The sequence below is a fragment of the Uranotaenia lowii genome, chromosome 2 (genome assembly GCF_029784155.1).
Source record: "Uranotaenia lowii strain MFRU-FL chromosome 2, ASM2978415v1, whole genome shotgun sequence".
NCBI lineage: Eukaryota > Metazoa > Arthropoda > Insecta > Diptera > Culicidae > Uranotaenia > Uranotaenia lowii.
This window is the reverse complement of record NC_073692.1, coordinates 116,957,842-116,970,023: the sequence shown is the minus strand read 5'-3', so window position 1 is coordinate 116,970,023 and position 12,182 is coordinate 116,957,842. Positions and strand designations below refer to the sequence as shown.

At 32.1% G+C, this 12,182-nt stretch overlaps 1 protein-coding gene across 1 annotated transcript in view; it reads left to right on the top strand.

Annotated features, from left to right (window-relative positions):
• The first annotated feature begins 6,677 nt into the window (after positions 1-6,677).
• Positions 6,678-12,182, top strand: part of LOC129741801 (pancreatic lipase-related protein 2-like) — a 32,483-nt gene continuing 26,978 nt past the window's right edge. Inside the window, exon 1 of the mRNA XM_055733593.1 lies at positions 6,678-7,129. Coding sequence (XP_055589568.1) covers positions 6,817-7,129 — 313 coding nt within the window. The 5' untranslated portion in view covers positions 6,678-6,816. The remainder of the gene's footprint in view (positions 7,130-12,182) is intronic.

The window sequence follows — 12,182 nt, the reverse complement described above, 5'->3', positions numbered from 1 at the left end:
TATCCTGATTGTTACACTCAGAATAAGGTTGCCAGAATTTTGTCAGTACTTTTCCCGGCCGGAAAAATCCGGACTATTTTATCTAAAAACCTAGCAAAATCCGGGCATTCGATTTCAAAATTGTCGACCATAAATCCGGGCAAATTTGGTCAAAACCCAGGATATATTAAGCAAAAATCAAGGAGAAAAAATTAAAAAACTTTTCTGCAAATTTGAAATTGTATTTTAGTCTACCAATAAACCATTATGATAAATTTTATACAACTTGCTCAATAAATTTTGTTTAGGAGGCATAAATACAAAAGTTTACAACACAATTTATTTTTTTTTGTTTGTTTGATTTGCCAAATAAAGTGAATAAATCAATTTTTTTTCGATAAAATCCAGGCAACCGATCCGAGCCGGACTCTTTCCAAATTTTTTATTAAATATTCGTACAAAACCGGGCAATCTGGCAACCTTAACAAAGGCCGTATAACGAGGTATGTGTGTACTTTTAATTTAATTCTTGAATTTTTTTTTTAGTTCGATCTTGCAATTAAACGTTTCGTTCAGTTTTAATCATTGTTTTTCTGTTCTATTTTTTTAAATTAATTATTCTCCTAGCTTATGAAAACTAGAATGAAAGAAAATCTATTTTGAATACTTCGAGTATCGAATATTTTCGTTCAACTTGATCTGATTGTTCACATTATATGTGCGCAATAGATTGTTTCAAAGATTTCTTTGAATCTTTAGTCAGATTATACTTGATATTAAGTAAAAACAAGATGATATAATCTTTAAAAAAATGTTAGCCTTGTATGGATTGTGTAGCAAAAAATAACCATCTTCGTCTAATTGTAATTAACGACTAGTTTCTTTTTTCAGCCCATAGAGGGAAGATCAGATCCAAGTATTCATCTCAACAGTAAGTACCATGCAACCTATATACAGTTGCGTTCAAAAATGAATGAAATCGCATGAAGCTGCGCACCCACTTGCAACTTTGACAAGCTGCCATTTCTCTCTCGGTTAATATTTTTTCATGAAAATTTCACACAATCTAGTTCCACTATCCAACTAACACTCCACAGAATTTGAAGCCTTTACAATAATTGGAAACAAAGATACAGCTTTTCCCGTAAAAAAGGGAAATTTGGAAGTGCTTCACTAAATTTGCAGTATCTTTGACAATTTTCATTGAAAAATCTTGGGCTTGTGATATAGCTCAGTTGGCAAGTCTGTTGTCTCCTGAGTCGATGTCCGCGAGTTCGAGCCCAAGAGTAAACATCGAACACAGTTGCACCGGATAGTTTTTCAATAACAATCCGCCAACTGTAACGTTGATAAAGTCGCGAATGCCATAAAGATGGTAAAACGACTATAATCGAAACAAAAAAAAATTGAAAAATCTTGAAATTTGGTTCAAAGATGTGAAAATGTTTGATCTAATACCAAGCCAAGTTTCGTCAAAATCGATGAATGTTATCAAAAATGGTGCCGGGTTGAAAATGAGGTTCATTATCGCCTAGCAGACGATTTCATTCTTTTTTGGGCGGATGTTTGTATGGAAAACATCGTAATCAATGTTATTCTTGATTTTTCTTCAACAAAACCAGTATTTATTACAAAGAATGTTGTAAATTGAAAGGAACTTCATTCTTGCTTTGTTTAGAAATAGAAATTGTTCCAACAGAGCTGGTATTGAAACAAAAGAGCGAATAGAATATTCGCTTTAACTGTGGATCAAATTTATTTATCGGTATAATTAGCAGGTCATTTCTGAAACTCTGTTTTTCTTATTTTGAACCTTGTTGAAACATTTTCTCTTTTTAAACAAAGGACGAATGAAGTTTTAGCAATTTACAACATTCTTTGTGATAACTTTTGGTTTTGTGAAAGAAAAAACCAAGAATACATGGATAACGATGTTTTCCGTAAAAACATCCCTCCAAAAAAGAATGAAATCGTCTGTTGGGCGATAATGAACCTCATTTTCTACCCGGCACCATTTTTGATCACGTTCATCGATTTTGACAAAACTTGACTTGGTACTAGATCAAACATTTTTACATCTTTGAACCAAATTTCAAGATTTTTCAATGAAAATTGTTAAAGGTACAGCAAATTTAGTGAAGCACTTCTAAATTTCCCTTTTTTACGGGAATAGCTGTATCTTTGTTTCCAATCATTGTAAAGACTTCAAATTTTTTAAAGCGTTAGTTGGATAGTGGAACTAGATAGTGTGAAAATTTCATGAAAAAATATTAACCGAGAGAGAAATGGCAGCTTGTCAAAGTAGGACGTGGGTGTGCAGCTTCAAGCGATTTCATTCTTTTTTGAACGCAACTGTACATATCTCAGGTGGCGATGAAAATCCCGTGCTAAGTGTTAGTAAAAGTAAAAAAGAAAAAATCATTGCCAACTGCTGTTTACGATTCTCATCTAGGATACATAAACATCCTGGCAAGTGACGTAGGCTTTGTTTACCCTTTTACTTTTTGAATGTCGAGTTCTGTAATAGTGTGCGTGTTTGTTCATCACCTTCTTTGTACCACATTGGGTACCACGCATCAGTAAGCAGAGCTGCAAATTATCAGTGTCAGACAGCCAATGTCAGCCGACTGTGATGAAATAGAAAGATGATCGTATGTGTGGTGCGAGTGGAGTGCAAAAATGTCATTCAATATTGACATTGCTGCCTGACCGACATTGTAGTTTGGTCATTCAACTCGTAGATGACTTTGATATTCTTTCGATAACATTGACTACTAGACGTTTGGTCGCGTCAAACGAAATTGACTAAAATTTATCAGCCTTGTCAGTAAGCCTTGATTGATTTTGGCTTCTCCTAACTCTGGGTGATATCGTGATATGTGGGAATACAAAATTGATGGAATATTGGATGCCATGATTTTTCTTTGATACGAATAAAAACTAAAAATAAATAATCATTTTAAATTAACGCATGTTCGAAATAATCTCTAATCTCAAAAAATATATATTTGAAATACATATTTTTAGCTTTTCGGTCTTTTTAGTATATCGAACTACTTTGTTTAAAATACCCGACGTTTCGACCAGTTTTTGTGAACTTTTTCAAGGGATAAAAACGACACTGACAAAAACAACAGACTGATAAGTGAGTTACACACAATATAATTCATTAATCTAGTTCTTTTGAAAAAGACCACCAAAACTGGTCAAAACGTTGGGTATTCCAAAATAAAACTGTTTGATATATTAAAAAGACCGAAAAAGCCGAAAATATTGGATGAACATCCGATCGTAACATAAAACCAAATATTATTGAATATATACTAGATATTGAAAATATACAAGCGTAAAATTTTAATCGTAACACACGATGCAGTAGGGTTCAATCATCCGTCAAATTTACTATCGATTTTGTAAATTTTAACAATTTTTGTCAATATGTAGATTTTGTCATTTTACCATTGTTGTCATTTTTGTTAATTTTATTAAATTTTATAACATGTATTTTTTGTCAATTTCACTAAATTGAAAACAGTGACCACATTAACAATATTGACGAAATTTACTAACTGTTAAATCTGCCATTTTTGTCATTTTTGAAAATAATGTCAATTTAGTAAATAGAAACTGTTTCTTTTTGTCAATTTTGCATTTCTTTGTTAATTTTTAACAATTTTGTCGTTTATGTCAATTTTACCCTTTTTGTCATTTTTGTCATTTTTGTCATTTTTACCATTTTTGTCATTTTTGTCATTTTTGTCATTTTTGTCATTTTTGTCATTTTTGTCATTTTTGTCATTTTTGTCATTTTTGTCATTTTTGTCATTTTTGTCATTTTTGTCATTTTTGTCATTTTTGTCATTTTTGTCATTTTTGTCATTTTTGTCATTTTTGTCATTTTTGTCATTTTTGTCATTTTTGTCATTTTTGTCATTTTTGTCATTTTTGTCATTTTTGTCATTTTTGTCATTTTTGTCATTTTTGTCATTTTTGTCATTTTTGTCATTTTTGTCATTTTTGTCATTTTTGTCATTTTTGTCATTTTTGTCATTTTTGTCATTTTTGTCATTTTTGTCATTTTTGTCATTTTTGTCATTTTTGTCATTTTTGTCATTTTTGTCATTTTTGTCATTTTTGTCATTTTTGTCATTTTTGTCATTTTTGTCATTTTTGTCATTTTTGTCATTTTTGTCATTTTTGTCATTTTTGTCATTTTTGTCATTTTTGTCATTTTTGTCATTTTTGTCATTTTTGTCATTTTTGTCATTTTTGTCATTTTTGTCATTTTTGTCATTTTTGTCATTTTTGTCATTTTTGTCATTTTTGTCATTTTTGTCATTTTTGTCATTTTTGTCATTTTTGTCATTTTTGTCATTTTTGTCATTTTTGTCATTTGTCATTTTTGTCATTTTTGTTATTTTTGTCATTTTTGTCATTTTTGTCATTTTTGTCATTTTTGTCATTTTTGTCATTTTTGTCATTTTTGTCATTTTTGTCATTTTTGTCATTTTTGTCATTTTTGTCATTTTTGTCATTTTTGTCATTTTTGTCATTTTTGTCATTTTTGTCATTTTTGTCATTTTTGTCATTTTTGTCATTTTTGTCATTTTTGTCATTTTTGTCATTTTTGTCATTTTTGTCATTTTTGTCATTTTTGTCATTTTTGTCATTTTTGTCATTTTTGTCATTTTTGTCATTTTTGTCATTTTTGTCATTTTTGTCATTTTTGTCATTTTTGTGTTATGTGTTCGTTTTATAATGTAATCTATTTTATGAAAAACAAGATAAGGAGCTTCGGCTTAATTTTTTGTAAACCGGTTTAGCTGAAAGCTGCACTGGGAACCAAAAGTTGGTGAAAGTTGATCAATTTGCAATCTTGGCAGCTGTGTCGATTTTGTCAATTTTTTTGTCAATTGCCATCACATATCATGTCTATGACGTCATTTAAAACATTTTTCTGTAAGAAAGGCTAAACTGCATGCAAATCAGATGAACTCTGTGGGAGTATTTAGTTCGTGTAAGTATCTATTTACGCCTCCATTTTCATAGACAACATTTTTTTGTGGTTGACTGAGAATTTGAGTAGCTTGATTTTTTTTTTATAAAAAAAAACATATTTTTTTTTAAATCCATCTTTAGCTTCTTCATGATTTTCAATGCCCAATTAGACAGTGTTATAAGTAATAAGCATTACGCTTTTCCACTTCTACATTTTCTGGAATAATTATTCAATCTAGTTGTAAGAAACAGTGTTAAACTATCATGGTTTTTTGATCCAAATGTTTCGGGTCATTAGTAGCTATACTGTAGGTAGGAACTAATTTAGCGCAACAGCTCAGAAGGTTCAGTTAGTCCAATGTTGTGAGCTATTTAAAAAACAATTTCGCAACTTGTAAATTAACGATTCTGAGCATCAAATTGTCGTTAAACGTTTCAGTGGACACGCTTGACGACCTAAATATTCGGGAATGATTTATTAGTCTCAAACAATAGATAGGTCCTAATTTTCTGGATTCCAGTCAATTGATTGAGCATCCCTCACATTATTGAAAACTCCGATGAAAAAGATATAGTTTTTTAGAAAAAAAAAAAACCATTTTAAGTTTTGATTTAAAACATTACATTTGTCGAACGCCAATCTAATTAAACTTTTGGTTAACACTGTTATCTCATGGTTATTCATATCCAATGACCTTTTATACTATGTTAAACAAAGCATTTTTATTTAGCAGAATAACCAAAGTTAATAAATTTTAGATTTTTTAATTGAATTTCTCACGCTTCTATAACCAATGACGCACCACCCCGGTTGTTAAAGCTAATCATCATCAGCATGCGTGAACCAAATCAACAGCAAGCGAGAGTGTTGAATGTGTGTAAAATCATCAGTGCCATTTCATCTACAGTTCTCTCGTTGTAAGCATCTGTAGTGGGTTAAGCACCATGTGCGAAAACTAAATTATTCTTAACAACCGCAAGCCACACCGGTAGTAAACAAGAAATTCTCACCACACCGGTTAATTTTATTTTATTTTTTCAATTAATCTCGCGAGCATTCTCGTGACCCACAAAAAAAAGCTAGTTCGTATGAATAATTCATAAGTTAAGCATCTTCATGCACGTGTAAATGCATGAACGACTACTGCACGACATTGGTTGGCATCATCAAACGATAATCGGGATGTGTGTCATTCCGTAACCAACATATATTTGTGATACCCATTTCATTAGTTGATCGCGAAACTGAAACATTTCAATGACTGGCCTTATGCTTGAAAATGATACTAGAATCTAACGTTCATGAACTTGTCCGCGAGGGCCTGCGCCTAAGTTTGATCGGAATTTACCTGCTCAGGTGTTCGTTCAGGAGGTGAATCGTTACTCACTCAGATGACAGAGCCTAAGAACAAAACTTGCTACCCAGTGCACACGAGAGACTTTTCCACCTTTCGCAGTTCGAACGACGAACCTGTTGGATTAGAAGCTTATGCTTATTTGCTGCCCAACTACTAAAAGCTCCACATAGAAGTTAGAATTTTTCACTCCCTCGTGCTGCTCCGATCGAGGCAGAAGTTCGTTAGACGACGACGTGTTTTCGGTTAAGGCGCAAGTAAAATTCAGTTTATTCACATTCGTTCACCAAATCCGTACGGCAGAGGAAGTGTGACTCGTGAACGATAGATGTGCATATTGATTAGTTGAAATTTGAATTGATGCTTCGGTCCGTTGCAGTCGTTGATGGATAGTTATAGTCACTGGAGTTTCTTTCGGGGATATGTGTATGATTGGTGTGCTAACTTGAATAGAAAGTTGTAAGTGAAGAATGTTGCAAACAACATGAGGGAGATTCGTTCGAAAATGAGTGTTACAATAGAAAAAGCAATCAGTGTTTGTGTCGTTATCCTGTTGGGTGTTGAGGCTAAGGAGTTTTCAATCGGGCCCTGTAATTTTCAATATCTGGAACCATGCACAACAGACACCATCGAGTTCTATCTGTTTACCAGTGATAATCCCAAAGAAGCTCCCATACTACTGGATAACATTGATCCTCAGGTACCCGATCATATCAACCTGAACTATTCGAATAAGCTGATCGTTCACGGATATGGCGGAAACATCGATTTCAACGCAACGAAAATGATCCGAAACGGTATGTGTTCCACAAGTTAGAATCATCAAACATACCGAAATTATCACGGTGTGTTCATAGAATATGTATGAAATAAAAAAAAATACAGTAACCCTTGCTTTTTCAAAAATGAAGTATGAAGCTAATTTTGAGTCCTTTTAGGAAAAATTAAAATATTTCATCGGTGTGTGCTTACATCTTAAGTACTGTTGAATTTCTCTCGCACGTATCTAGGCTGGGTAATTTCAGGCTATTTATTGAAACCTGGAATACCTGGAAATTATGGTTCCAAGCAACGCCGGATTTAAGGGGGGGCAATTGGGGCCATTGCTCAGGCCCCCGGCTTAAGAGGACTCCCTGAGGAGAAAAAAAAATTAAAACTTTTGCTTTAATCAGTTATCAAACTAGTAAACTATATTAAAAGTTAAAAATTTATGAAATCTCAAACTGAGGATGGAGGGCATCCAAAACACATAAATTAGTTCAGGATTTGTAACTCAGCGTATGTAACATACATTTTATTGAAAAAAAAATTCCACCGCTCGATTGTAAAACGTATATTTTCTATTAAAATTACCTCAGATGCCTCCATGACTTGCTTAACAAATATACATAAATTTTCATAAGTTCTAAAATGTTAATTGGGAAAACATTCATTGGGAATAAGAAAAATAAGGTTTCCAGAATATTTTCAGCACATATCCGAGCCGAGTAAATCCGGGAGTATTGAATTGTATTTTTTTTTTTAAACATGCACCGTCTTAGCCGATTTATGCTTTCAGACTGAATAAATGACGTGGACAACTTAAGATTAACATTTAACACCCAGTACCAAGATGGGAATCGAACCCATGTCATCAATGGACCAGCGATTACCGTCGTACCACGCTAACCATTCGACCACCGAGACGTACAAATTTTAGTGGTTAATAAGTATATGTCTAAAGCAGAATTTGGTTTTTCATTTTGACTTCGACTTTTTCAACTGAAACTTTATTGGGAGGATGAAGAATTCATCAGGATTGATCATTCGAGTTTTAATAAACGATCTGCAGCTAGGTTGTTTGACAAACTGCAACAGATATATCTTTAATTTAATTCTAAAACAAAACTGGGGCCCGTCCAGAAAAATTGCCCCGAAGTAAAATAAAGAAACTACTAGAAATCAAATTTCATCGAGCCACATCTACTGCATCAAATTCGCATTTGAGGATTAAAAAAATATTCATACAAAACTCGAAACTAAATTTAAGGAATCCAAAAACCTGCACGCCTAAGAAGCTTGTTTTCGGGAAATGCGAAAATGTAACATGTTTTAACGGAAACCTTAAGTTTTTGGTAATAAATAATGTAGCATTCCAACATCACTATTGGATATTGTTTAAATTATCCAACAACAATAAAACATCAAATGAAACGTAGATGGTATATAAAATGAGGCAGCTCGCATTAGTTCAGAATGATAAGAGGCCTCAGCGCTAACCACGAAATATGGAAGAACACAATCAATTTTGAGAAGAGAGCACGAAAAACTCGCCCTGTGAAAAAGCGATACGCAGATGTTCGTGTTTTGATGTTTAGTGCATGGATATTTCGAAAATGATTATATTGTTTTCAAAGATCATCATTGCATTGTTATTGAAGCACGGAAATTTGGCAACTTTCAGATCAACATTTAACTGAACAAAATATTAACTAAACATATGTATCACACAATTAAACAATGTAACGAATTATGTTTGGATGTTTAAATTAGTCTCTCAAGCGGGAAAACCCCGTTACAAAATACACGAGAACGCTCAAACTTTTATAAAAATTTATAACTTTTCCAAGCCGGTATATCCTTGAAATTTAAAAATATTCCACTCCTTTGGAATGTTTATCAAACAAAAGAAGTTTTGTTCCATTAAGACAGTGTTCGGCACAAAAGCGCTAATCCGCTAATCGCTAGTTAGTACACTAAGTTTTTGTTAGCGTATTAATTTTGGCGCTAATTTTTCATTGAGGTAGCGAATTAATAAGCTTCGCTAATTTCGGGTTCCGCTAATTGAAGACCGCTAACCTCCATGTATTTGGAGGTTAGTAAAAAAATGTTGCAAATATTGTTCAGCGAATTTCTATTTGCCTAACCTAGATGAAGTTACTGGGACAATCGGTATCATTCTGTCCCAGATATGCGCTGCAAGCTAAAATTGTCTATTCTAATGGTCTCAGTGGAATGCGTACTTAAATCAGGGGAAAGGTGTATTTTGGTACATTTCTGTCTTCAATACAAAACAATTTTCAACATACTTTATTCAGCTTTTTGTTTTAAAATGGTTAAGACATTTATTTTCACAACACAGTTTTTTTTAACTGATATTACAGATCAGTTCATATGAAATTAACATTGTAAATTGTATATAGTTCATTCCAGTCTTCGTTTTATATATTGTATGCATATCTACGTTTTGTCAATGCTTCTGCATGTTTGAAAAGGGTGACAACTGGTTTCAGATTTTAAATGAGGAGAATAAAAAATAATACAAAAAAAACAATAAATTGGAACAAACTGCACAAAAGATTTCATGCCACAAAATTGCATACTATCTATTTAACACAAAATATATAAATAAAGTAAATTTTGAACGAAAATTTAAAAAATTCAAAAAAGGAATTTATTTCCCATCTTCCAGATTTTTTATTTTGCTCTTAAAATTGTTCGAAAATTCGTTTTTTTTTTTCTTTCTAAAACACAGAGAGGTGATAAAATTCTCATGTTCGCCAGATTGTGTTTTACTCATATAATTTAGAGTGTCCATTTCCCGGCTATTTTCTCAATCGGGAAATCTGGTGGCATGTTTCCCGGGAATTCCCGGGATCCCCGGAAATATTCAAAACGTGTAAAATATATGCACATCGAATCAAATATACATAGTTTATCGAACCTTTTGTGCAAACCCACATAATTTGTTCAAAATGTACTCTTCATAATATTTTTTTAACATATTTTTATCAAATAAATCAAACAGTTTAACGAACTATAAAATAACCTGAATAAGTCAAATGGAGAATTCATCCATACAATTAGGAGTTGATAAAAAAAATGTTTTTATTTGTTTGTTTATTCCAATCATTTTTCGTTTTTTCTCTGAACACTTTATATATTTGCTCTTTATATGAAAAAAAACGATGTACATATTCTTCATTTAGAGGTTTTCAAGTTCATGTGGCCTTCAAAGCCAAGGGAAACAAGTTCATGAATGTTACTTTCGAGAAAACACAATCTGTATACCTGCTGCGCGATTTTTCATATATTTTTCGGTCTGTTGTTAGTATTCGTTCAATGAATACGGCGTGGAAATACATATAATCTATTTAAACTAATCTATTTGAACGAAAAAAATTGCACCAAATGCCTGCAAAATGTCTACTGCCACAGGAATCGGCATATTCTCAATGAGTTTTGTTCAAAATGAACAAAAATAATGACTCCGGAGGCTTTCAGGCTTTTTCAGAGAAATAATTTCATACATGTCGGGAATTCCAGGGAACAAAACTATGATTCCCAAGAATCGGGAATTCCCGAATTTTTCAAATTCCCAAGAATTCCCGCCCGGGAAATCCCGGGACAGACACTCTAATATAATTGTATGAACATTTGATCCATTTAACTTATTTCCAATAAATAATTCATACTTTAATAATTCTTATTTATATTAGTATATATTTACCTATACATCATTATTAAGGGTGATAAGTAAGATTTTGATATTCGTTCCGGGCTTATTGTTAATCTTCAGTTAGCGAATAGCGATTAGCGCTTTAAGCTTGAAGCGATAACTTTTTCCGGCACATTTAGCGTTTTTTTATAAGCGATCGCTAATTTTGAATGAGTTAGCGATTTAATTAGCGGCGCTAAATTTTCAGTTAGCGATGCCGAACACTGCATTACGGTGATCAATTTTCCAATAGACGCTTCAGAAGCGTAGGACTTCTGATGGCAGTCTAACTTCCTTATCTTTCTTTTGATATTGAAACAATTATTTTATATTATAATAAAAAAAATAGTTTCCCTTTTTTTGGCTGAAAAATTCTCAGAGGTTCAGTTTTATGATTGCATACCACTTAAGTTCTTTGAAGCTATAAAAATGATGTTTTTTTTTCGAAAAATAGGTCCATTTTCAGTTTTCTCATATTTTTCTTAAATATAGCTTCAGACAACTGCTCAAACAGTTAAAGAGTAGCCATTTGTATTAATAGTTAGATTCACATAACTTGAAACATCAACACAATTAAATTATTAAAAATCTTCATGAAGCAACAAATTTAAACAAACATGTTGCCAACAATACAATTACAAATAATACAAATAAATAGAAAATTTGAAAACTTTTAAATGAATAGATTCGATTTCTTTTATTGTGAAAACATTTAAATAAATTTTAATTTTAAACTTCAAGATACTTTTTTAACTGCCAGTCTCGATTCTGACAGAAAGCATCAAACCCCATTGTTTTTCTTATTGAAGGACAATCAAACTTACTAAAGATTTATTTCAATTTTTCTCAATCACATTTTACATTTTTTCACATATTTTTATATGAAGATCATCCAAAAAAAAAATCAGCTATTTAAGATCAGAAATTAAATACAAAATATTAAGGATTTATAAATTCAAGTTATAACATTGAATCTCTAGAATTTCTTCCAACAATGATTCCATTGTGAGTATTATAACTTTTAGAGATGTACCGAATAGGGGTATTCGGAGAACGGCCGAATACCGAATAATGACCTTTTCAACTATTCGGCCAAACGAATATTCGGCCGAATATTCGGTCGAATATTTGTTCGAAAATTCTGTTGAGTTTTTCATAGAAATTAAAAAGCGACAATTTCATTTTTCTTCTACTCCTTCCATCTAAATACCCCTTATGTTTTCATTCGAATATTTTCAACCAGATGTACAATTCATTAGTTATTTTTAATTAGAGGTCTTTTTGATAACCAAAATGTCATCGATAGTTGGAAGGACATCAGATGAATTGTCACTTCGAGGACGTTTATCACCAAAGAGATTGGGTTTCAGTGG